We start from the raw sequence: 26,729 nt of genomic DNA, 5'->3' as shown, positions 1-26,729 counted from the left end.
ACAAAAGGCAGCATCCTCGAGAAGGCGCAATCCAGCTACAAGAGGCAGCCGTCGTGCCAAGAAAAAAGAGGACCGCTATCCAGAGAAGAACGCAAATCGCGCAGCAGAGAGCTTCCTGTTGCTGCCGCCGAATCCCGCATTGGCCGCTCAAGTTTCGTGTTTTCACTCTTATTCCTGTTTGGTTAAGACTCCATTTAATATTTTTATGAATATAAATGAAATTGTGTCTTAAATAAAGTGATGCTTTTTGTGATTAAAAATAACTAACTGTTACTCTTGATTATTATTTTTAATCAAAATTTGTTACTCCATTTTAATTTATAAAATTAACTAGTAGTAGCAGTTAAAAAATCAATCACATTGTGCAGTTGCACGTATAAGTTTAATGTCATGCAAAATAAATATTCTAAACCAGAATGACATTTAAATTTTGACATGTCAATAATTCACCTTATAATTTTGACACATCCCAACACAAAGGCAAGTTCATAATTAATCTATTCAAAATTTGTAAATACCGGGTCTTTTAATTAAAAAGTGGGAATTTTAAGGCCCTTGGAAATAAAACTTCAAAGGCCCAATTTAAATTCGAGCTAGTCCAAATATCAAATTTACAATTTCAGATCCTAGGCCCCAAGAAATGGATCGGATACTCAGATCAAAATAACTACTGTAATAGCAAAAAAAAAGTAAAAATTAGTACTAGTAAATCATTCATCTTTTTTTTCCTGTAAAATTTATTTCAAATATAAAAAGAAAAAGGAAAAACAATCTAGCCTTCCTCAGATCCATAACACCGCCGGTAAAGGCGCAAGTAAAATAATCTAAACGTAAAATTATTAAGCATTACAAGGGAAAAAATCACAAACACAAGCCAACACTAACCTTTTTTTTTGTACTGTTTTGATTTTTTTCCTCTCTATGTTTGGTTGTCTCTCCAACTTAAACGTACAAACACCACAAAACTATATATATATATATAAGTGGAAACCCCCTACAAATTTCTACCAAGACTAGCAGCCTAGAAACAAAGACAGAGAGCGCAATACAGAAATTCAAGATACAGCAGTTCCACAATGAAGGAATGGCCTCCCTGAAACGGTTGTTGAGTTCGCGAAAGCCACGAAAGAATTCATCATGATCTGAGTTTTGGAGGATTAGACGACAGCGCTTGCTAGCGAGAGCTCGTGAATGTCACTCAGCATCCACTCTTCCCCGGTCTGCCCTCCGAGAACTATAGCTCTCGTTCCTCCAACGATGCACGTGCTGTGTCCCCATGCAAATCTAGGAGGTCGTCCGGGGACGTTTAGGATCCTCCATGTTGGCTTCTCTTCGGTGGGATCGAGTATGTATAGCTGTGAAGCAGAGTGGAGACCGGCCACGGAGCCACCAAAAACGAGTATTCGACCACCTGGGAGACTCACTGCCACGTGATCCAGTCGAGGAGGGGGCGCCATACCCCCTGGATTCCCGGCACCAGGCATCCCACTCCCTGTCACGAATCTCCAACAAGGCTCATCCTCACTCAAATCCATGGTGTAAACATCACTAGATCGAAATCGGAGAGGGCCACTCTTGGCAAGACCTCCAAACATCAAGATTTTCCTTCCACCATAAACAGATAGTGTGTGGCCCAAACGCGAAGGAGGAGTCCACGTTACAGGGATCTCTCGCCACACTGGTTTCTCTATCGACAGGTCGAGGAGAAAGGTATCACTCAAAAGCACTCCAGAGTCCGCACAGCCACCGGACACTATTAACTTGGTCCCATCGAGGGTGCAAGAGCTATGCCATGATCTCGGGAGTGGCGGTGCCATGCTTGAGATTTCACGCCACGTAAGATTTTTCGCATCCAAGTCCAACAAGAAGACATCATTGAGTAGGCCTTGTCTCCCACAGCCACCAAACAGGACAAGATGGGAACCATTCACACACGAAAGTGTGTGACCCCACCGCCCAGGAGGTGGAGAGCTCACTTTCACATGTTGCCACTCTGGATTAGTAGAGTTCAGGTCCAGTACAAAGGTGTCGTTCATAGGTTGCATGTTGACACCTTCGCCACCAAAAAGCACCACACGGTTCCCAACTGCACATGCGCTGAAGTTGCAACGTGAGGGTTCTACTGCACCTCCGACAGTTAGCTTTCTCCATGCTGCAGCTTCGAGAGTTGTGAGTTCCCTAGCCAACCTACCCCAGCCTAATCTTTTAGCACCAGGCACCATCTCAAGAACCCTTGTGGTTTCGCTACCCCATGCATTTTGACAGACCATTCGCCAAAGATCTTCATTCTTTGTTAGCTCATAAAACCGTTGGCAAACAGAGCCAACTGATGCAATATCCCTAGGAGTAAGTCGAGAAAGAATCTTGAGAGCAATTACCTCATCACTCAACTGGAATATACCACATAACTCACGGCTGGCATTCTGGATATCCCCTGAAACCACTTCACAAGATGAAATATTAAATCTTAGCCTTTGAGATGCTCTAGCATATTCCTTGGCTGAAGATCCAGGAAGGGGACCGAGATCAAGAGTTGCTTCTGTAAAAACTTGTATGCCAATTACATGTGTTATCGTATCATCGTCACCGTAAATTGGGGTCATTCGTAACCGGTTCATCAGCGGGGATCCATCTTTCCGGAAATTTAACAGTTCTCCTTGAAACTCAACGCCTTTCTCGAGGCATCTTCTTATTTCAGCAACTACTGTGGAACTCACAAGGGGATGTCTTCTTTTAGCAAACGGGCCTCTGCATTGCAAGAAACGGCTGCAGCAATCCAAAACAACCAAGACATGAGTAAACCATCAAAAATACATGGCCAACATAAAGTGTAGTTAATCCTCCTCTGACAACTTCAGCAATAACGCACTCATAGAACTGTCAATATTTGGTATTAAAACATTTAAACATTGAAGAGAAGAAGGTAAGAGACAAAAATAACATTCAAGTTCAGCTACTTTTTACATGAAAACATCGTTATTTTGAATCATTTCATCGACTCTCATACATATGACATATCAGACACTAACCTGCCACCAACATCTCCATCAAGTCACTGATTCAATTCTCTCATCTGGAACACATCCAAGTATAATAAATACACCTATTTTTGTATCCGGCTTAAAGTAATTCAAACATTTATCATGCATTCTCATAACTAAGATATCTATAATCAATAGATGTATCATGCTACCAATGTTTATGCATGAGTCCCCTCTACAAACTATGACGGCACAATAATCACCATAAAGAAGGCAATACAAGACAGTTCCTAATAACAAATAAATAGTTTGAAAATAAGGGGAAACAGGCATATTAATACAATACCTACCAGATTCTCTTTTTTCTTCTCCCCTTCTCAGTCAGAAGTTGCCAACAAAATAAAATTTCCTTTTTTTTCTAATACTATCTTGCAAATTAATTTAACATAAGCACTGATCCTATGCAATAATTGCCCCCATAAGGGTTGATGTCATGTCACATATACAATAGAGGATCCATTTAATGTGATAGTCAATTCTTGAACAAAGTGAAACAATAACAGCAGTTCTTTATAGCTTCAGGAGTTTGTGCAAACAAATAAAATACATCCTATGAACACATCTTTCAACCATTTGAAATTGCAGTTGAATCAAGTATATTCCCACATAAAGGCCCACACCTCCCCCACCAAAAAAAGAGGTGAGAAGCTGAGCACATAGGAGCTTCTACAATTTATGAAGTCAGCATTCCAAGAAGGAGGCCTAGTTTCCAAACAATTTAAGAGTTCATATAGTGCCCCAGATGATGAGGGAATAGAATTGCAACCTCCGACTCCACCAACCATTCTCTATCAGAATCAGATATAATCAATTTAGGAAAAAACAGAACTGGATAACAAGGGAATTAAACATTTATAGCTAGACACAACCTTTCCGGCACAATATAAAACACTCACAAAACGCATAGTTGAAAAAAATCAATCTAATTGAAAGGCGTAATAAGGAAAATGGGTCCGAAATTCTAGCAGGTTACTCTAATTCCACCTAGCTTGCTTCTGCGATCTCTTATTTTTCTTATCCCAAAGAAACAAATTCAACAAAAATCAAGACCTCAGCTGTTGACATCTATAAACACAAGAAAAATCTACCATAATCTAGAAACAACAAAAAAAATGAATAGAAAGTAGGTTAACATATGAAATTCCCAATCCAGGAAAATTACTAACCAGTTACGTCCGAGAACTTCCTCCGCCCTAAAGCCGGTAACCATCTCGAAGACGGAATTGACGTAAATAACGGGATGGTCGGGCTCCAAAGCATCGGTGACAACGAAGCCACAGGGAGCCGGTTGCAGAAGCGTATCGACGGGGAAGGGCAGCTGGCCGCCGCCTCCCTTCCTGAGTAAAAACCCTAATCCGCCATCAATTTCGTTGTCGTCCTCTTCCCCGCCGCTTAGATCAGACTCCGAGTTGCTATCCCACTCCATCATACCTCAGAAAGGCCCAATCCTCACCCCATAGCAGAATCAGCAGAAATTCGGGCGGTGATTAATCGGGATTAAAATTGGGGGGTTTTGCGGGACGGGGATTGTGTGGAAATGAGTGGATGAGAAGCCGGGGTGTAGAGAGAGAAAGAGGGACCAATAGCAATACACACACGCAGAGAGAGACCGCCTTTCCACTTGAACGAGAAAAGCAGGGATATTTACTATTTAGATGAAGTAATTCCGGTTTGGGGGTTTGGAGAAATATATAATGATGGCAGATTGAAGTTGAAGATAAGGCAGTGCTAATACTTACTCACTCTGCCCCAAAATATCCGATTTTAATTACGGCTAAAATTTATTGTGCATCTGCACGCTCTATTCCTCTAAACCAATACTCTTTATCATTTCTTTTTTACCAACCAAAATATGTCAATTTAAGTATAACAACCAAAAACAATAAAAAAAACAATTTAATTTTAGATTGTCCATCATAATCAATTTCTATCTAATCATAGTAAACAAATTCTGTTCTAAGTTGGTCTCATTTTTCTTTTTATGTCTCAACTTTATTAATTTTATATTAATAAAATTCATGAAGTCCACATTCAAAACTATTTTTTTCGGATAAAAGGGAGCATTTTTTTTCTTTTGCCAAGACTCTTCTAAAATATCTTACCCTTGGTATTTTATTTATAATCTTGTAACTCTTTGTTTTGACCACAAAAATTATGCCAAACCCACATTTAATTAAACATGAATATGATCAAACCTGAATTTATGATTCATGTTGAATAGTAATATTGAAAGTCATTCGGGAAAGAAAAAATAAAATAAACATTGTTTAAGGTTGGGGGAAATTTTTTTTTATGTAGTAATCCTTTCGTCTACGAATATGAGTTTCATTTCTTTTCAGCACAGGTTTTAAGAAATGTTCAAATAAATATTGAAAAAAAGTAAATGGTTCATAAATACCACTTTTATATAGTTTTAAATAAAATGTGAGTGAAATGAGTTAGTTGAATGTGAGGCTTATTATAATTTATCATAAAAATGAACTGAAACTCCTATTTATGAACGAGCTGAGATAGAAAAATAGCATGGAGGGAGCATTTGATTTTTGTCAGTAGTAGTAGTATATTGAAAGGCGTCCACATGATAAATCTTCATATACTTCTTAAATTTAGAGAAGTGAAACTAAATTCTTGAAATTGATTACACTTTAAAGCGAACTTGAACGAAATAAGATGAAAAAGACGGCCAAACGCCACAACGAATGTCGTGTTATTTCCTCCTGAATTCCCAAACACAACCCTCACCAATCTCTTCCACTCTGCCAAATATTTGTCCCTTTCATCGTTTCATAAAATACCAAGTGTGTCACCTTCTTCTATGCTCTCTCTATAATAGTATTACTACCATCACTATACATACAAAGTATCGAATATTCCATCAACTTGAGCCGCATGCTACAATTATAAGTATGGTATCATTGTGCGCATACGATATGCAATACCTAAATTAAAAAAAAAAAAAAAACAATCTTGAAATATCGCAACCAATTGACAATTGGTTTGTATCTATCATTTTTGAGATAATCACTACAGACTCTGTTTCACAATATTAATACAAATGATCCTCTTTATACGCAAGATAATGTCAATTATCATCTTAACATCTTAGCATGCAGAATCAGAGCAAACCCATAGTTAGGGTGCAGGGGAGAGATGATTTCACTAGAATCCTTCTTCGAACTCAAGTTACTACGACTTTGGTGGAAGTCGGACACAGTTTGGGTGCAAGGAAACCAAAATACAGGAATTTTCTAGAGTCTGAAGAGGATTTTTCACTTCACTGGTCTGATTCTTTAGCTGTTATTAGAAGAAAATCGATACTATGTTGAGTGCATTGTGCAATAATAAAGTTATAGTAGTGGTAGAAATTCTGATTTAGAATTTCATGTCTTGCAATACGTAATTCTTAGAATGTATGAAACATAAAAATATAACTATGTTCAGGTGCAAGTGAATTCATCAGATGTGATATTTGGCAAGCATCTTGATCTCACATTTTGTGGCAACAAGAAACTCTATTGCAAATAAGAAATCTACCTAAGCTTAATAATCCCGTCTTATTTACAATATGCACTCATATGGGGAACCAGTCATGTCTCATAACAGCTCAATCAGGAATCGGGAAAGGTCTTACTGCTTAGTGTGTGTCCCTAAATGAGTGTCGCCAACTTATGCAATATAGACAAAAAATTCCCACTCAACATGAACATCCAATGACAAGCAAGCCAATATCCGGTGACAGACCACAACAAAGCAGTCTTGGAGATTTGCTTTCATATTCAAGTAAAGAGGAACAACATTCAACCCAAATGACACAAGATTGTCTTGATAGCAATACTATACTCAAACATGTATATACATTAGTTGATAAGTTTAAATTGTATTGTCATTGAAAGAGTTATGATAGAGACAGTATTAAGGTAATAGCAAAAATGCATGTGTATATATATATACAGTATACAGTAGTTGAGCTTCCAAACATCTCTAGACTTGAGGTATATTTGAAAAGGAGAAACCTTTATATCCCTTGTAAGCATAATAGGCAATCCGAGTGTAGTAGAATCCAGGAATGAACAGAATCCCACCCAATACGGAGAAAAATAGCCCTGCATTACAGCATCCAAGATGAATAGTGAAGAATATGTGATTGTTACTCCACTTAGCAGAGAGAGATATGTGACTGCTGAGATCCAATATTTGAAAACTAAGTAGAAAAGGTTAACTGGGAAACCTGTGTGCCATAACTAATATGCTGCAAACGAAAATTTGTTAATGGACGAATCAGAGCCAAGGTCAATAAAGGAAGGGAAAATTATGAATGTTACTGCAGTAGACAATGTGAAGGAAGTTGCACATATCAGTGGAAATGAAGAAAACAGGGAAGTCATTCCCTCAGTATGGACTATGGAACACATACCATCCATTGATGTTGATAATGGAAGCATATGAAGTTTATGCCAAATAACTGGAGATGTTATATTAATACTAAAACAACTGACACAACATTATCGCTTAGCATCTCCGTTGAAGCTCCATTTGAATTCATGGAACTAACCCTCTCCTTCCTAAATCCTAATCACTCTTTTACTGACTTTCGAATCTCACAATTCAGCACCAATCTACTCCTAACATACTTCAGCATTGAGCAATTTTAAAAAGTCTGACCTAAATCCCCACACAATTTTAAATAATCTGACACCAAATTTTATAATGGCAAAGGCATATTAGCAGTTAAAAGCCTATTTTCTCCTGAAATTTTACTAGAAGTAGTATTATTTATTTATCGACACAGATCTCAATGCCCTAAGCAATGAAACTAATCTTCATGAATCTAGAAGCACGAACAAAGCAGCAACCACCAAAACAGCTCAAAACCCCCAAAATCCATAAATCAGAACTGAAGCAACCCAAAAAAGAGTAAATACCATGGGCGCGGTCACCCCCGATTTGATTGACCGCCATGAAGATACCGACGACGATCCCTAGCGCGCCGAAAACAAAGAGAGCGATGGCGAGAGCTATCTCCTTAATTGGCGGCCTGTTGTTGACGGCGTAGGAAGTTTCCATCAGGTCGTCGTCGTAGGAGATAGAAAACGCGTGATCCACATACGCCATTGCTTCTCTCAGCAGATTCCGATTCGATTTTTCGTCGAGAATTTCGATGAGGAGCAGGAGATTTGGTGGGAATAGGGAGACGGACAAGGGAAGAAGAAGAGTTGATCAAGTAGATAGCGATAAAGTATACGAGAAAATAAAGAGGGATTTTGTAATATCTGCGATTGGACTTCCTTGACTATAAAATTATACTAATTTAATACTATAGTCCAAAATCCTATTCAATATGCGACATGTTGTTTTTCTAAATTTAGGATAATATTAATATTTAGATGCACTTTGATTATAAAATTTGATTCCGATCAACTGTTTTTTTTTTTAAATGTATGATATTGTTATAGTACTTAATTTTCACTTTTCCTTTCAACAATGTTAATTATGTTCTCACACTGCCGCGACCCGATCCATTGTTTTAAAACAATCACTTCATCTATCAACATTATCACTTTTACGGTGATTTTTAATTATGATAAATATCTCTTCTTGTTTGGAATTTTATTATTTTTACACAAAATATGTTATTCTTATTTATAACAACAATTATTTTTATAATGGTCATTTTTAACAATTTGTCAATTTTTCTAACACCTACGTGTAATGGCAACAAGTCTCACATGTCATGTTGTCAAGATAAATAATACTAATAAGTAAAACAATCTTTCCAACACTTATTTTAGTTAGACAAGTTTTCTCATTTAAAATTGGAATCCTCAAATGTGGAAAATCGAATGATGAGGCTGAATTGTTAACAAGATAAATATTAATATATGTAGTACTTTATCTGGTACTAGATCAAAGTTCATTGAGCGATAGTGTGACTGATGTTAGGATTTGGACTCTTAACGAATCAAAGGATTGCTCTATCTCTTGCTTTCATTTGCAGGTGACTCGTAGCTCGGATGATAGCAACCAGTTCATTCATAAAAGATGACATGGACAAAAGTGGTCCCACCACTTCCCCAACTCTTTGTTTGGTTTGTTTTGAGGGGAGGTTAAATATTAAGTAGTGACTACATATTTGGATTCTCGGATTTGGAAAGATAACATTTGTATCTTCTGCAAAGAGAACCTAAAAACAATCCATCGCATATGTTTGGATGCAAGTTTTCCAATCCTCTATGGTATTTTGCATGCAATCATTGGAATGTCATCTTCTGTATCTCCAGGGATCCGATGTCCTGTTTATTACCGTGGATGAGCATACTGTTTCAAAAGTTTGACAAGAATATATGCAATACTCTCTTCTATGTGATCTTGTGGTCTATTTGATGGTTGAGAACACAAAGTAATTTTTGAAAAGATGGAACCTAAATGGAATATGGAGAAAGAGCTAATTCTATAGAAAAAGGGGTCGTGGACTAAAGGGTGGTGCCGAAATTTCTTATTTACCAAATGAGTGAGAATTTGGCTGAAGTGTGAAGGTGGTCGAGAAGGAGTCGCAAAACAAAGCATAGAGCCGAAGACCATTGATGAGGTATTTTGCTGATCCGTTGTCTCTATTTCTTGCTACTTCTTTGGATTCTTGTTGATCTATGTTGTTAGAGGTCCTGCTCTATTGGTCTTTTAGGGCATTAGCAATAGAGAGCCCTTCTCCGGAGCCCATCTCAGAGCTTATATCCATTTTTTCCTGCCACGTCAGCAGGCCCATCCTAGAGCCTATCTCCCTGCAATAGAGAGCCTATCTCAGAGCCTATCTCATTTCATTTCATTTTTTAAAAATACTTCATTAAAAAAAACATACTACTACATTAAAAGATAAACATACTTCATTAAAAAAACATACTACGTAAAAAAATAGATAGATAAAAACACAAACACACATCGATCATCAGGTGGTATATATAGAGAGATGAAGGTGTGAAATGAAATGGATTAAAATGATGAGAGTGAATGTGTGAAATGGAGGAAGGTGGTATATATAGAAAGTAATAAATTTTTTTAAAAAATGCAAAATCGGCTCCGACATCGGCCCTGCCTCCGCAATGGAGGCCCATCATAGGGCCGATGCGGAGCCCATGCCTATCGGCTGGGGCGATTTATCGGCGCGGAGGCGAGGGGGAGGGAGAATCGGCCCTCCCTCCGCAATGAAGACCTATGCGAGCCGATGGGGGGGCCAATAGATCGGCTCTTGCTATCGGCCCCCATTGCTAATGCCCTTAGTGCTTGTTGTGTTATTAATTTTTTGGTTTTTGTTTGTCTAGGATATCTCTATCATGTGTTGTCTTAGTTGTTTAGTTCTACTTTTGTTCCACCTTGTTTAAGGTTGGAGTTTGGTGCAATTTTTTACCATTACTCATTGAAATAGTTAGAGCTTTTTTATGTATTGATAAAAAATAATTTAAATTAATCAATATAGGTTCAAAACTAGTAATTACTGGAGTAATATAGGGTTTACATAATCCATGGAAGATGTAGAGAAATAGCTTGGGACGTTTCAATAATAAAAAAAAAAAGTACTGTATCACTTACTTATGGGAGCGAATGAGTAATAATTTAATGAGATGCGAGAAAATGCCACGTCAATAGTTCCGTTTTTGCATTAATTTATCAAAATTTTATGCAATGTGCCGAAAGTCAAAACTTTAACGTGATCTAGTGCTATTTTCTTAATGATAGCAACAAACAATGCTCCCGGAACATGATAGTGTGATGATACACGTGGCATAAAAACAAACCACTAAAAGATTTAGATTAAACTGGAGAGATTAATTGCAATTTATTAGTGTGAACTGTGGAGCGATATCACCAAGAATTTTAATTGTTTTGTCTATTTCAAATTATACAAGTAGAAAAGCCTGACAACAGCAAAGGGGAAATTATAGAGACGCTAAAACAATCAATACAAAATCGAATATGTAATCTTCGTTTTAGGACATTACTGTATAACCTGTATATTTTAACTTTTCACAATGACACAGATTACAGGCAAAGACAAAAGCAAACACAAACGCATAAATATATATACATAAAAGTAGCAAGGTGTAAGAGTGGGTGGGAGTGAAAATTGAGTCATATATTATGATGACAAAAGAAATTAAGGTTCATTGCTTAGAGCAGAATGGAGTGAGAGCATACCATTAGCGTATTGCTTTCTCACCTTCCTGTACTTCTCAAGCAGCATTCTGAAATGTAGTTCTACATCCCGAAACTCTACTTCGTGACAAAATCTCGACCTGACCTGAATGAAAGGAGCCTCTGCTATATCCTTGTGATGAATCAGTAGATCAAAAAGGTACCTGCTGTCTGCCAATGGTATACACAAATTAGACAAACTCTCTATTTCCTCCGCTTCGAGAGTGAGGTACTTCATCCATCTTAAATGTTCGAGAGGGTCTTCATTCTTCAGTAGAGTTGCTTCTAGATGTGAAACTGCATCTGAAAACTTTGATTCACCCATGATCCTGTTGATCAAGTAGCCAAAGGTTTTTCTCTGATTTTGTTGAAGCCACTCTCTAGTAGTATCGCAAGAAAATGGCATTGCGTCAACCAAGCACGCTTTCTGAAATGCTGGATCAAGATTTCCGATTAATTTTATTGCAATATGCAACAGCATCATAGATAACAAGTGTAGACTCCGTTGAACAGAATCCTCGGACTTGTACTGCAATCTCTGTTTATTATCCCAGCTAAAGAGGGCAGCATGCATAAAACCTTCCCACCTGTAATGGCAACAACCATAGTTAATCTGAAGCACCATATAATACTAAGTAGTCAAAATGTTGAAATTTTGATAATACTCTCCCTCCGTCCACCAATAAATGTCTCATAGTTGACCGGCTCGGATTTTAAAAAATTGTTTGACTTTATGATGGAATGTAGATAGAAAAAGTTGGTGGTATATAGTCCTACTTTTATATGCTCCTATTAGTTTCATAATAGAATGTGAGTGGAATGTGGGGTCCACTTATCAAAAATAGTAAAAGTAAAATAAAACACGGACAGACGGAAAAAAATAGGACATTTAATAGCAGATGGAGAGAGTAGAATATTAATGCATGAAATTGAAGGACTCACTCAAATGGAGGCTCTATTTCAATGGCTAGTGTCATATGCAAGGAGAATTTGACGGTGGCCACATTGTCATCGTCCACATCAGTTATTGCCTCATGTGGAAAACCTCTTGGAATATATAAAATGTCGCCTTCATTCAGCACAAACTGCTGGTGTTCATGACCCTCATGGCCTTCATCCTCCAAACCATGCAGGCTATAGCAAGCTTCATATAAGCGAGGTAACTTGGAATCTGGCCGAGGATATACTTTCCATCTTTTCGTACCGATGAGTTGGCATACAAAGACACAGTGATCATCACTGTGTCGAGCCAAGCCTTGTGAATCAGATGGAGTTAAGTACATATTAACACCAGCTGAAGGCTGCCCAAAGAGAGATGCTAACTCATCTGCAATTACAGAAATGGTTTGACAGCGAAATTCCATACCACGAAGAGCAATTGAGTAGCCCTTCTTAAATGCTTCTTCACATTCCAAAATATCATTAATACTGAAAATGTGAGGAGAAATGGAGCAGCGAGACTCTGGCTGCTTTTGAAAATAGTGCAGCTCTTGTTCTCCGGACTGTGTTTTCACAACACGGATATCCTGGTTGTATATAATTGGGTAACCAAGATGACTCTTTATCTCCTCGATGACATGAAGTATATCGAGCTCATCTGCTACAATGGCAGGGCAGGAAGTAAAGCATTTTAGCATGGAAGGGAGACTAGAAGGTATTGCATCTTTCAGACGATGATACTGCAGAAATGGATTGAAAATACTATCCTTGCTCAATAAATCATTTGATGCATTCCTTAAAAGCTTCGGAGACACCTCCCAGACCTCGGATAAAAATGACTCAATACTAGCTTCCCCCGCACCGAAAATACCTCTCTTTACATATTCGAGGTTTATGGACTCTGGGAGCAGACCACGATTGATTGATAGCAAGAAAACACTTTGAACCAAATTACATACTCTGATGTTACCTACGAAAAAATCATTTCTCTTATCACATGTTGAAGAAGTACCATGCAACCTCTGTTCATGCACTGCTCCCAACAATCCTCTTAAATGCTCTAAAAAGGTTTCACAAATGTCTGTTGGTATTAGCTGCAGCTGCTCAATTGATGAAGAGGTAATAAGGTCAGTTGCTCCCTGAAGAAGTAATATTGAAAGATCATCTTTGCGAATACCAACTGTATCTCCTCGAGATTTGGTTCCCTGTGTCAAGCATAGACTAATAGATGTTAAGTCATATAAGCAGCTATCTCTTCAAATAAAACCTGGCAAGTGATGCTTAGCCAGCTTAGGTGAATCACTACTTCATCCAGCATTTTATCATTTAGGCCGTTTGTTTTAAGATAAATCATCAAACTAACTAGCTCGCACTATATGCATCCCAACAGCAATTTTCTGTTAGTGTTGCATCTCTCCTTACCAGAAATAAATTTCATAAATAGCAAAACATAGTTTTTAAGCCAAGGAAACGAACTATAGAAACTAAAACCCCGAAAAGCCATCAAATTATACATGAGAGCCCAAACTAGGAAACCAATACTATTTCATTCATGATATACTCATATCATCTCCACCATCAACCAACTTGGAAGTATAAAAGTCCATGAACTGAAAGCATATCTTACACACCAAAACCACCCCTAACCAGTAGTTAACTTCACATTTTACCCAGAAAATCATAATTTCTCATTAATAAAAAAAAATACTCACATAAAATTCTCAATTGCACGGAAATCAAGCAGCCGCTGTCTTCCCGCTGACGCCGCAGATAAATCCAATACAGCATTGCAAGCAGCAATCGCAATTTCCCTTTTTGAATTTCTCACCAGTGCGATCAATCTCTTTACTATCTCATCCTCCGAGGCAATCTGCTCACTCATCTCGAGCATTGCTAGCGACGCAGCGCCTACGATGTCCAAACTTTTACACACGATTTCAGCACAGCTGCCGCAAAAAACAACCAGACGCAGAAATCAATACACATAAACATCACACGGAATTCAAACAGTAAAAAAGTAGTGGTAGATTCTCAACGAACTTATAATTTTATCATTACTCGGATTTCAGAAGCGAAGGAAGCAATGCGAGGAATGGCGGCAAATGCAATTGGGGGAGAGAGAGTAGTATCTTGTTCAAACATTTCTTAATTAGGGCTTTTTTCACGTGAGGTTTCGAACAACAAGATGCTAACAGCAAAGGAAAAACAATTTCATCATTCCTCATATCCTTCTTCTTCTTCATCGCGATTCTTCTTTTTCTCTTCGCCTTCGTCTTTGTCTTCTGCTGTTCTTCCATTGTCAAACGTATGATTCCAAGTTTCTCTGCATTCCATATAACGAAACGACGAGCTCTTTGCAAAAGTACAAAATAGGAGTAAATTAAAAAATAGTACCCCCCTTCGTCCTATAAAAGTTGAGACAAAACTTTTGGGCGTACAAAATAGGAGTACATTAAAAAATAGCACCCCTCCGTCCCATAAAAGTTGAGATAAAATTTTTGGGCATACAAAATAGGAGTACTACCCCCTCCGTCCCATAAAAGTTGAGACAAAACTTTTGGACATGGAAATTAAAAATTTATATTAAATAAATAGGAGAAATGAAAAAAGTAGGAAAGATAAGAGAGAGTTAAGTAAATAATGGAATAAAATAAAAGTGATTAGATGTTTTGTTTTTTGTTAAAAAAGGAAATAACTCAACTTTATTGGGACGGACTAAAAAGGAATACGACTCAACTTTTATGAGACGGAGGGAGTACTAGTTCGGTCACGAACCTGTAGTGGGCCGTAGTTATTTAGACCCGGCCCATAAACCTCAATTATTTTTGGGATGCTCATTAGAAATTAACCCTTTGAATAATATGGAAGAGATAAAGAGATAAAATACATACTCATATATTGTACAAACTTTAAATTTTTTAACATAGAATCAACACAATATAAAATTTCAAGATTTTGATGTCAACACAATGTCAATATGGTGTCAACCGTTGACACTGTGTTGATATTTTTCATTGTTGTTATTTTGTCATCTGTTGACATTTTATAATGGTCCAGATTATAGATTAGAGTTTGTACGATATTTAGAATTTGCATCACATTCATTGGATAACAAAAAAAACAAATAATACCTACATATACAAGTACTACTACCGTTATAATAAAATCAATTTCTAATCTAAAACGCAACACTTGTATATTAAAATTATCAATACAAAAACATAATACCATGGGAATACGAATATCGAGTATTAGGTTTACCCGTACCCGACCCCAGGGGCGGAGCTAAGAATTTGTAGGGAAGGGTGCAAATTTATATACGAAAGAATTTTAAGAACTTGAGGAGGGGCATTTAGTGAGAGATTAAAAGAAATAAAATTTATAATGATAAAAATATACATGTAGTACTATAAGGAATGAGGAGGGGCAAATGCCCCACCTAGAGCTCATGTAAATTCGCCCCTGCCCGACCCTATATCCGTCGAGTATTGGATACCCAATATCCAATTTTATAGGATTGGGTATGGGATTGGATATTGAAATTTAAGATAAATCGGGTATTGGATAATCCGAATGGGTATCAGATATTACCCGAATATCCAATTTATTATTTAAAGCATTTTTTAAAATTAGGTTTAGCCCTTTTGGACTTCAAGAGCTGGGCTAATTTATTTACTTATTACAACTTATTAGGTTAACTTTCTTTAAACTTATATAAATAAGTCAATTTCTCTTACTCTAGGTCTCGGCTTCTCCAAACTCTTAAGTTTTACTTATTTCATAACCAACTCATGTGGTTTTTATATTTTAATTAATTTTTTTGACTTTTAAAATATATGATTGGTTGTTTCTGCAATTTAATTAAATGTGTAAGTACTTACATATTGCATAACCAATCCCCATAAATATAATCATATACTAGTAATTTAAATTAAAAGTGGCCCATTTGTTTATAGTTTTATACTACAAAATAAATGCAACATTAAAGATATTAATCAATTAAAATATTTCTACATTTATATTAATATACAAAACTTTAAATTTTTTATTAGTTATTAACACATGTAAAAAGAGTCGGATATTTGGGTACCCGATACGTCGGATATGGATACCCAGGGCAGATATTGGAGTATCCGAAAATATATCGGGTCGGATTTTGGATAGACATTTAGAAGATTTTTGGGTACCCGGTTTTTTTGGGTTGAGTATCCACGGATACCTGTATTCTCACCCCTTTAGAGGTTGGGGTAGAAAAAATGATGTATAAAACCACAAAGATGGTTCTACCTATATATTTGGCCACATAAGGTATGCAAAAATATAGCAACATATATACATATAGGTTATAACTAGTGGCGTACGACCAAACCAAAAAACACGCCGAAATAACCACTTCTTCGTATCTCAGCATCAAATCTTCCTTAAACTTAATTTAGGAATTATTGTGTAAGAAATATCCAAGTGCAGCATGAAAAATGTTTGTCAAGAAATCACTACTATACAAGGTAAAATAATTAATGGTACAACTTGTAACACCAACCATTTGTCACTCATTCTTTTACCTCCCCCACCCCATGTTCATTTTCACAATTTTGCATGTTGCATAATGAAATTATTGCCAATATTATCAAATTATAGAGAGAGAAGAGATATGCAGCCTGATCATCTATTTCCTTCAAAATTTCAAGATTCAACAAATGCATTGTTTTGTTGCAAATCCTAAAATCCTTGTTAATTTCATGCCGGAAAATGGGGATGTCCAAATTCGTCCTCCTCATTTCCTTAATCCAAACAGCATCCTCAGCCAGGAGACTCGCGCAGGAAGACGAATATTACTACCAGTTTCCTCCGCCGCCGCCATCACCGAATCTTCCCACGCCGCCCTCGGAGGTCTTCAAGCCAGGCACGACGGTGATCGTGGCTTCAATCAGCGCCGTGTTCACAATCATCTTCGTACTCCTCCTCTACGTGCAGCGCTGCAGGACCGCATCCGTCTCTCAAGCGGCCATTCCTCTGGCTAGGGTGGACTCGGGGGTGAACCGAAAGGTGATCCAGCAGCTACCACTCTTCCGGTTCGCCTCCCTCCGCGGCCAGAAAGACGGCCTCGAGTGCGCGGTCTGCCTGACCCGGTTCGAGGCAGAGGAGGTCCTCCGCCTCCTGCCCAAGTGCAAACACGCCTTCCACGTGGAGTGTGTTGACACGTGGCTCGACCAGCACTCCACGTGCCCGCTCTGTCGCTACCGCGTCCGCTCCGAGGACGTGCTCCTCGTAGACCGCTACGGTAGCCGCCACAAAGCTCTCCACAACTACCGCCTCCCCGCCGGTCAGGTCCGGCACTCCACCGCATCCGCGTCGGGGAACGAGTTGAGGAGGCGGTCGTCGTTCGATGGGTGGAGTTCGAGGAGGCGGAGGAGCGGGAATTTGTCGAGGAATATAAGCAGGAGAAGCGAGCCATTAGGGGCGCACGGGGATAAGGATAAACATCGGCTGGAGCACAAGATTATGGTGTCAGACGATGGGGAGGAGGGGCGTAGTGAGGTACCGACGCAGGAGGAGTTGTATCTGAGGTCGGAAATGCTGATGGCCGATGGGGAGGCGGACGACAACCATGACGAAGACGAGGAGGAGGCGGCGGGAGGAATGAGGAAAAGTAGGAGTGACCTTGGAGAGGGGAAGGGGAAAGAGAAAGAGGAAGAAGGAATAGTGAAGAGATTGAAGGAATGGATTCCGCAGTTTCAACAGCAGCAGAAAGCGCCTGCAAAATCAACAGGTGCTTCTACTTCTGGCACAGTTTAGAGAGATATATACCGTTTTCTCCGGTGTTGTAAAACAACGGTTGGAATTCTACCTATAAATGATGTTAAGCTTCATTTTTTTCAATTTTCTCCCTCATACATACTATATAACATAAACTTCACTTTCATAAAAAAAAAATTTACAAACCAAACATCAGAATTCATCCCAAAAACCTCACCCCACATCATTTGCTCTCACAACACTTGAGTTCTCGATGGTCCAACTACCACTCCAAGTCGGCCCCAAACATACTCATTGGTCACAGTTGTCTTCTACAGGCCACCACTACAAGTCGTTTGGGCTCTTAAGAAAACACCAATTGTTATAGACCAAACACGAAAATTCATCCTAAAAGAATAGCTAAGAGATAGAGCTTATTTAGTTTATAAACCTCACACTAGTTGCTCTCACAACCGATGTGGAGCATTGAGCAATGACGAAAAAAACACACATTTTTATTGGGTAGTCAAATAGTAAAAGTGAAATGGTTTACATAAAAACTGTATACACTTGAAGTAAATTGCTCACTACGCATCCTAAAATGTAAAATTTCTGCATTTGCAATGTTTCTAACCACTCTCCTAAAAATAGATAGCCGAAAACAATGAAAACACAAAATCAAGAATAAGAAACCCCCAAAAATAGAAAGAAAAATAAAATGAAATTGCAAGCTCACAACAAACCTGAGACCAGAAAGAATATCAAAGCTAATAATTCACAAACACGAAAAAATAAAGTCCAATACTCATCTCAAGTATGGAAGAATCGCAGTTGCGTCGCCCCCCTAGAAACTCGGGAACTTGCTTCTTTTGTATAAATAATGCATCCCGTGTGCAGCGACGCCTGAAATGAAGACCGCATCGGGCAAGTATACGGAGAGATAAAATGATACCATACGAATTTGCAACCGTTGCTGATGATCTACGTCAGTCGTCAGGGGAATGTGTTCAGAATAGATGGAGCGACATCTTGAGCTTGTTCTGTTTCCATTTAGGCAGCTTGTAGAAGGTGGCCTTAGACATCCCGAACTTCTCCCTGAACTCACCCGAGGACAGATACGTCTGTAGAAGGAGAGACAAGTAAGTACATAACTGAACGAGCTCAAGATTGTTTAACTCACGAGGTATGTAGTGGATTAGCATGTGTTATTTTTATATCCAATTTACCTCTCGTTTTGTCACATCAATGTCGCTGACTGGATCAGTCGATGTCGTCTTGAGACGCTCATATGGATATAAAGTGAGTCCCTCCTCGTCCTCAGCTTCATTCTCCTTTGCATCTTCCTGTATGGGCTCTGGCTTGGTCTTGTGGCTCGGATCTACGGAGTTCTGCCTGGATAGTGGCTCGGGTTTCGGTTTGGGTGCCTCGGGACTCGCTTCAACGTAGAGGAAAAAACATTTCAACGAACATCTCCAGACAAAGAAAACAACATTCATCCTTAAAAACTCGATAAAACATACCTTTATTCGAACGAGGTAAGACGAATTGCCGAGCTGGTGGCACTTTTTCGAAACTCGAACTCAGGGCAGCTATAGACGAAGATCTCGGGCCGTTTTTTCCGGAATCCGGTGTCACAGACTTGGGATAAACCTTTCTTACCAGTGGAGGAGGAGTTGACATATTTCTTGCATTGGCATTCTCAAAAGTCGCAGCCAGAGCATTGAACGCCGGAGATCTGCCTCGCACACGAGCTCTGTCCGGGCTAGATGACATGCTTCTTGGACGCTGTGATTTCTCGGGTGCAGCAGACCTCCCTCCATATGAGACAGGCGTTCTCCTTTTGGGTTTCTATGATGGGAAAATTTGTCTCTTAAATTCCAGCATAAACCGACTTCATTATCCAAAAGAGAACGAACAAGAGAAAAGAACGGCTTACATCCAACACTGGAGCGCCTCCATTCTTAAGAATAGTAAACTTTCTCTGGAAAGAATTGCCGTGCATCTGTAACCATATACCAGTCAAGTGAGTGTACGGCGAAGATCTGAAATTGAACTAAGCTAAGGCATAAAGCGGTATGACTTACTGCAGATTTTGAGGAGTCCCAGGAGAAAAAACGAGTGAAAAACGGTGGTTCACCTCCTTCCATAACAATATACACCGGTGCTTGAAGTGATAATTTCTCATGAAGATAATCGCGCTCCAGAAATTTCTGTTGAGTTGTAACAACATAAACTACGTATCAACACTATCTCTGATGGCCAAGAGAAAAAAAATCCGTACTTTATAAATTATCTATGCTAGCTTAAATAAGCAGAAAATCGAGTTAAATCTTACCTCCGCAATACTTAAAGCATTCAACTTATTCTTAGTGTCCACTTGTTGCCCAACCCAAACGTAAACGTCAGCGTGGCAGTCGAGAATGAATATATCTTCTGTCATTAGATCATCCTGGTCGAAGTTATACACCTCCGTCACCTGCAACAAAGTTTGTGACCAACTCTCATATATCCAGTGGTTTTGAATTAAAAGTTAAAAACATCAGAATACTAATCAAACTGCATTTTGTTTCCTCCGAGGTAATATATAGATAGTGTACCTTGAGATCTCCTGAAACCAGTAGGCGAGATCGTTATAAGAGCAAACAAACTAAGTTAGATGGATTAACGAGGACAAAACAAAAGAAGAAGACAAAAAAGGTGTAAATCAGTATGCAGGCGGCATACCCTTTGTCAAGGTGCATGAAAATAGATGAGGATCGCTCTCGGCTTCTCTAGTAAGTTTCTGGCTTGGGTATTCAGACTTTCCTCCTAACAAGTCCCAAAACTGCTCGTACTCGGCACCTTCCTTGAGCAGTTTAGACTGTGCATTTGGCTGCAAGAAGTTTGCGGCATGTGAGACAAACCAAACATAAATTTGTATGCAACCACAAAAACATTCTAACAAAAGTTTCGAACTTTTATAAGATCAAGCTGCCTCTCGACGAGTTCTTGGGCTTCAGGTGTCGTGAGATTCCCCGACCATGTAAACACAGTGGGCCCGCTAAGCAGTATGTAGCAATAGGAGGAATTCAACGACGAAGCGACCTGAATCCGTTAAGAAATGAATTTACGTCGCACTTGATAGGGAAAGGAGGAGGTGAAAGTAAATGTAGTACAGGGCTTACCGGTTCGACTTGAATTGATTGCATATTTTCTGGTCCGCTTCCCTGAACCCGAAATAATGCGAGTGCTTCATCATTATATGTATCATCAGGAAGTTCCTTCTCGGCAAGGTAATTCTTGTAGGAGCTACTAAGACCACCCTGGTAAAATGCAGACGAAATCATTTCATGGCCTTTATGAAAAAATATGAGCTGAGGTCTCTCTGTTTATGTTAGTGAATTCTCAGACCTTGAAGACGATGAAGATCTGAAATATCGCAAAGAACTGGATCGGTTCACTTCCTTCATAGAAGCGAGCCTAGTGAGACATGAAATTGAACAATTAATACAGGTGTTGGAAAGAGAAAGCGTCATATATAAATGAATAAAGGAAGATAATATGCCTGAGTAGGTAGGAACTTGAGAGACTCGACCATCTTGGTTGCCTGAGAAACTGCCGATATCCTATCTTCCTACAGAGAGTGATTCGCACTATCAGTAAGTCCATTAGTAGATATCTGACCACTGGAAAACTCAACAGGTTGAAATTTCTAAATAAAATAAAGGGGAAACTGAGATGTTTTTGCCAATATGAGTGCTTCACCTCAACACTGAGCTTCCCGATCCACGTGCCAATTAGTTGTTCTTCTTTCTCATCACCGGCATAAGAATATTGGAAAATATAGCAGTCTCCACTGTAGAACTTGGATAGATCAGAAGATGAGAGAAGAATCTTTTCTTGACCTTCGACACGCCAAACCTGGGAGCCGGAAGCAGTAAATTAACAAACTATTTAAAGCAGTGAAGCATGATATACAGATAATGTAGACGGAATATACCCGCCTTGTCTGTTTGCAAATCACCTGTAAATTCCCAGTGCAGTCTATATGAGGTTGAGGTTCCTCCTTGGGTGTTTCTGCCTTGAGAAGACCCTTCACGTTAAGCCCTTGCCTCTTCAGGAGTGCTAGACATATCAAATTGGAACCAAAGATAAGAACTCAACAGATAATTAAGTTATATAATCTGGCAAATCTCAATAATATCAAGCTACCAAACAAAATGTGACAGGAGATAATGTGTACATATTACTAACCTGCAACTTTCCCTCTACCATCTTCAGTTACAGCCACGTTGTTGTTCGACTGGGGCCATGAGTTAAACTTAGAGCGAAATGCCACTGTCTCAAACCCCTCAATCACACGAATCACGTGAGTTCTTGGTCTATCTTCGCTATTCAGTAATTCCTATAAGCAGATGTGCAAATATAATTGACAAGAGTAGGACAACAAGTCCAGATGAAATATGTTAACTAACTCAAGCAGCTGGACTTACATCAACAGCACTACTTGCAGCTTTCCTTTGATCAAGAGAAGTATTTCTCCCCATCCAAACAAAGACTTCGCTACCACAGTCAAGGATATAGCAATAGTATGTGTCCAGTAAATCCCTCGTCCAGGTATCAGCCTCGATAATTGTTCTCTCTCCTTTATCAACCCTAGACATAACACAAAAAAAAATTGTGGTTGTGAAAGGAAGATTGCTTATTGTTTATAAATTTTCAATAAATAAAGGGACAAATTTCAAAAAAAAAAAAACCACTAGGTGAATCAAAATGAATGCAGCTAGTAGAGGAAATTAAATACCGGAAAAGCTTAGGTGGAGCTGCATCCTTTCTCTTGAGTTCATCAGAAGCAGATTTCTTTGGAAGTGGAGCAAAGCCACCAAAGAACCCCCAAAATTCTCCTGTATCAGCATCAGCCATCATTTTCCCGTCGTCTGCAGTCAAAAGGAAACAACCTTCAAGCATTCGTCTACGACTCAATAATGAAAACCTAAAACACCCGATTAGTGGCATAGTTACCAATAGCTGCGATTTCACATTTTCCATCATGATAAGTATCTTTAATGTACTGAACGACTTCCAGAGCTTTAGCCCTCTCTTGAATGCAAGAGTTGGAGCCATTAAATTGATAGATTTTGGACTTTGTATCAAGAATGAAAATATCTTCATGATTGAGTGAGGATCGAGCAAAAGGCACCTGTTCAATCACAACGAAAAGAGTTATACAAATACACGTACTGGGAAGATAAGTCGTTAATCGCTATATGTTAACGAGGGATGACAAGCTACCTCTTTCACATGAACAACATGCTTCCCTTTACATACAAACAAACGAGTCTGGTGCTCCTCAGCTTCAGCGTGCTTGAAACCTGAGGCAACTCCACCTTCTACGGGTATTATACATGGCTTGAAATGAGAAAGGAACTTCTCTGTTTCGTGACCTTGCACTTCTCGGTATTGAACAGCACGCCCACCCAGCGCTGCATCCAACTCAATAGTTTTGAGCGCTGCAGTACCAGCTTCATCCTGCAGGAGAAAATACTCACAGAATCAGGAAATACAGTAACAGAGGGTAAAGCCGTGAAGGAGGATCATATAAAGACTTTACCTGACTGGTGTCTTTCCCGAGCCAATAATGAATATCGTGGTGTAGAGCACCGGTTTTTAAGGCTGTGGTCTGCAGAAATGGAAATATAGGTCAGAATGAAATAGATATGTCAAGCATAGTCACAATAAAAGAGCATAAAAATTGAACTCGATAGAAACTAGAGTAGCATGCCATCTAATAAAGAAGTTTTCTTGCAGCCAATGTCAGCGTATGCCATCCTTTGAGGGCTTGTTTACTTTGGGGGTGTTTACTTTGATTGATAGGATAGATTGATAAAACATATGATTATGTATTTGAAGGATAACATGGTCAAACAAATTCAAATTTAGTCAATCCAACAAAATAAATGGTGGCATAGCCTATATTCATTTTATCTATTCATCCATCCTATCACGCATAATAATTCGTGGTTTACCAAGATGGATCGGAAGTTTGGGGTTTCTTGCCCTTGACAATTTCTATCACTTGAGCTAATTTGCTTGATTCATGTCCCATTGAAAGGGGAGGACCGGGAAAATTTTACTAACGAAGATAAAAAAAATATTTTGTCATGTATCTTATCAATAATGAAAAGTAAATGCCCCTTGAATGCTTGAGGTGTATGGTTGACTATAAAAGGGGAACTTGAGAACATATAACGTTAGATTTCATGGAAGCAAATACAAGAGCTATTGCAAAACGTAGAATTAAAGAAATTGAGCATCTAGCATCTTAACAACATGAAGAGACTTAACCAACCTTTAAAATCACATAGGAATCTCCAGTGCAAAACTTTCCATGTGAAGATTTTGGGACTGGAACGGGACAAAAATTTTCAATTCGCCATATCTCAGTACCACTAGACTAAGTTAAGGTGAGAAACAAGTACAGAGCCTTGATGTTGATTTTTAACAGAAGCAAAGGAAACAGGAAATGGAACTAGGATATACTGTTAATGTTGCAGAAAATAGCACAATCAATAAACGTATTTAAAGGGAAAATGCCACATTAGCATGAGGATACGCCTTTTGTCCTGCACCCTGGAAAGCAGGATCTAAGTTTTTCATTGAAACAGCCATATTTGTTCCTGCAACTCGTACAACGTTGTAGATTCACAAACTCGACCTGAAAAAAAAACTATAAAGAAACTGTTTATTGTCAATTCATAAATAACACGTATGTAAAAGAAAAGCCAAGGTGGCAGAAAACATGACAGAGCCTTCTAAAAGCACGATTTTGCTTAGATAATAGAGAAATGAATACGAAGAAGCATGATCAAAACAAGTACTTGAAAAGTGCAGAAACTAGCAAACAGACATAGCAGTTGATGATTCTCAATTTAACTTGCTAATAATAAGCAATGATCGCAAATTCACAATAATTATACGGAACAGGCTAAGACCCCCTAAAACTTGCAAAAAATATGGCAAGACCCTTATTAGAGGAGTTACCCAATACAATTATAGTCCAAATAACTCCTACTACTAACTGCTGAGCCTCCTCTGTCGAATCATGAAAACAAGTTCAAAGAGCTCGCCCAAATGTAAAATGTGAAATCAATCAATTGACTACTTTGAAAGCATCTTAAAGATTGTGGGTTTCAATCCAAATCTATTTAAAACCAACACTTTCTCCAAGCTCCAAACCCTTCTTGCATCCGCTTGGAATAGCTACTCTCCTCAATGCACATTCATCAGCTATGCAGCATCTGAAATCAGCTAATGTTGTGTTGTTCAATAAGTTTACAATACACCATCAACACCATAAAATGGCAACGAAACTCAACCCAGAAGTTGCATCCAATGCTGAAATGACAGTTTCTATCTTCAGCCTAATGTTCTGCTTCATGTGCTTTCACTTGCAGGTATGCTGCACAAATCCATAATCCATTCTGCAACTAAACTTGACATCTGTCTCTGTGCTTTCGAACCATCTATGCCAATAACCTTCTGGATAAATTCCTTACAGCATAATTTGAAGCTAGAACATACTCATACATCCCAATCCAATTTGATCCATATCGATCGAAAGGTCTACTATAAATCATTCATCACTCCAAATAAAATAAACAGAGGATGCAAAATTTCAAACTAAACAAATCAAAATTCCTTCACTCACATTAAAAAAAAGACAAAACAGACTAATTCTTTCCACCAGTGTCTCGATTCTCCAATTTCTCGGACTCACTGAATCTTGAATTTATGCCTCGTCACATCGAGTAAAGACAAACCTTTTTATATCGTATCGATTCAGCAAACAAGACAGCTAACATTCAAACACCTAGACATAACAAAGCCTCGAATATCACAGTCTCCAATGCATCATTACTAGTATATTTATATCAAGCAGCAGCTTCCCCGATCACCAAGACTCAATTTTTATCATCAGTCAAAACGCCAACATTCATTAAGACTCACTGAAACAGTCAAATGAAGTTGATAGAAGCAGAGAAATAGATTCAATTAAGCTAATTAATTACCTTCTTAATCTCCTGGTGTTTGAATTCCTCGGCCCACTTGAAACGAACACAAACAGATCCAATCTAACAAGTCAACAAAAAGCTCAATCAAAGCAAGAAACCCCAAAAAAACGACGGGTCCTGAAAAAAAAAACAAAGAATTCCGAATTATGTGATTTGAGAGAGAGAGAGAGAGAGAGAGAAGTGGAGGGAATGATGATGAGTTGCCTGACAGGCGTGCCTATCACTAACATCAGCTAAAAAAGAAACCCCTTTCGCAATACAGTAACATATGAACTGTAAAGAATCATCTAATCCATTATTGAATCTATGACTAAAGAGATTAAAGAATTAATCCCTTCTTACTTTTACCTGTTTCTTTTTTACAACAAATTTTATTACACAAGAATTCCGTAAAATTGACGACGAGGAAAAGACATGAAAATGTGGCCTTCTTAATTTGGAGGGACGGAATGTTTAGGCTGTTCAAATTACTCGATGTTTAAGTTTTAACTCGTTTTATAAGAGTGTTTATAAAGGGAAAATGATGTTTTGTGAATTTTTCTAAATGAAACAAAACTCTTGTATGGCAATCCATTTTGCCTCCTAAAAAGTTGTTATTTTTATTTTTGATATAATCTTTATTCTTAAAATATTGTATACAAATTATATTGATTATTCTTAAAATATTTCATGCAAATTACGTTGATATTTTTGAAATATTTCATGGAAATTATGTTGATTATTCTTGAAATATTTCATGCAAATCTAAAACTAGTATTCGTATATTTAAATAAAAAAT

The 26,729-nt window shown here is 38.3% G+C and overlaps 5 protein-coding genes across 7 annotated transcripts; 1 reads left to right on the top strand and 4 right to left on the bottom strand.

Annotated features, from left to right (window-relative positions):
- Positions 1-785: 785 nt before the first annotated feature.
- LOC125187493 (adagio protein 1-like) lies at positions 786-4,743 on the bottom strand. Its single transcript, XM_048084089.2, has 2 exons — positions 4,208-4,743; positions 786-2,766 (listed from the first exon to the last, which is right to left on the bottom strand). The coding sequence occupies exons 1-2, from the start codon at positions 4,468-4,470 to the stop codon at positions 1,158-1,160; spliced, it is 1,872 nt and encodes a 623-aa protein (XP_047940046.1). The 5' UTR covers positions 4,471-4,743; the 3' UTR covers positions 786-1,157.
- Positions 4,744-6,858: 2,115 nt separating this feature from the next.
- LOC125187103 (uncharacterized) lies at positions 6,859-8,309 on the bottom strand. Its single transcript, XM_048083627.2, has 2 exons — positions 7,964-8,309; positions 6,859-7,144 (listed from the first exon to the last, which is right to left on the bottom strand). Exons 1-2 carry the CDS (start codon positions 8,151-8,153, stop codon positions 7,023-7,025), a joined length of 312 nt encoding a protein of 103 aa, XP_047939584.1. The 5' UTR covers positions 8,154-8,309; the 3' UTR covers positions 6,859-7,022.
- Positions 8,310-10,981: 2,672 nt separating this feature from the next.
- LOC125187565 (uncharacterized) lies at positions 10,982-14,506 on the bottom strand. Of its 2 annotated transcripts, none has more exons than XM_048084180.2 (4): positions 14,223-14,506; positions 13,877-14,110; positions 12,168-13,385; positions 10,982-11,812 (listed from the first exon to the last, which is right to left on the bottom strand). In XM_048084180.2, exons 1-4 carry the CDS (start codon positions 14,459-14,461, stop codon positions 11,188-11,190), a joined length of 2,316 nt encoding a protein of 771 aa, XP_047940137.1. In that variant the 5' UTR covers positions 14,462-14,506; the 3' UTR covers positions 10,982-11,187. The 2 variants fall into 2 exon arrangements, with proteins under 2 accessions (XP_047940137.1, XP_047940138.1); XM_048084181.2 differs by having other exon boundaries at positions 14,205-14,334.
- Positions 14,507-16,818: 2,312 nt separating this feature from the next.
- Positions 16,819-17,966, top strand: LOC125189297 (RING-H2 finger protein ATL43-like). The gene has a single exon (XM_048086588.2). It carries the CDS (start codon positions 16,914-16,916, stop codon positions 17,958-17,960), a length of 1,047 nt encoding a protein of 348 aa, XP_047942545.1. The 5' UTR covers positions 16,819-16,913; the 3' UTR covers positions 17,961-17,966.
- Positions 17,967-18,394: 428 nt separating this feature from the next.
- Positions 18,395-26,145, bottom strand: LOC125188673 (villin-4-like). 2 transcript variants are annotated; one of them, XM_089058833.1, is made up of 23 exons: positions 25,949-26,145; positions 24,493-24,594; positions 24,229-24,328; positions 23,491-23,559; positions 23,172-23,408; positions 22,902-23,079; positions 22,684-22,816; positions 22,373-22,535; positions 22,134-22,284; positions 21,904-22,004; positions 21,645-21,800; positions 21,445-21,513; positions 21,291-21,359; positions 21,065-21,202; positions 20,856-20,984; positions 20,625-20,772; positions 20,498-20,508; positions 20,236-20,376; positions 19,985-20,110; positions 19,837-19,902; positions 19,421-19,748; positions 19,127-19,335; positions 18,395-19,021 (listed from the first exon to the last, which is right to left on the bottom strand). In XM_089058833.1, the coding sequence occupies exons 2-23, from the start codon at positions 24,546-24,548 to the stop codon at positions 18,908-18,910; spliced, it is 2,892 nt and encodes a 963-aa protein (XP_088914959.1). In that variant the 5' UTR covers positions 24,549-24,594; positions 25,949-26,145; the 3' UTR covers positions 18,395-18,907. The 2 variants fall into 2 exon arrangements, with proteins under 2 accessions (XP_088914959.1, XP_047941625.1); XM_048085668.2 differs by having other exon boundaries at positions 24,493-24,606; positions 25,949-26,144.
- Between the last annotated feature and the right edge of the window lie 584 nt (positions 26,146-26,729).

Source organism: Salvia hispanica, chromosome 5, assembly GCF_029641045.1.
Source record: "Salvia hispanica isolate PSC_SH4W2 chromosome 5, Shi_PSC_v1, whole genome shotgun sequence".
Lineage (NCBI taxonomy): Eukaryota > Viridiplantae > Streptophyta > Magnoliopsida > Lamiales > Lamiaceae > Salvia > Salvia hispanica.
The sequence above is the reverse complement of the archived record's forward strand: the minus strand, read 5'-3'. Positions and strand labels throughout refer to the sequence as shown.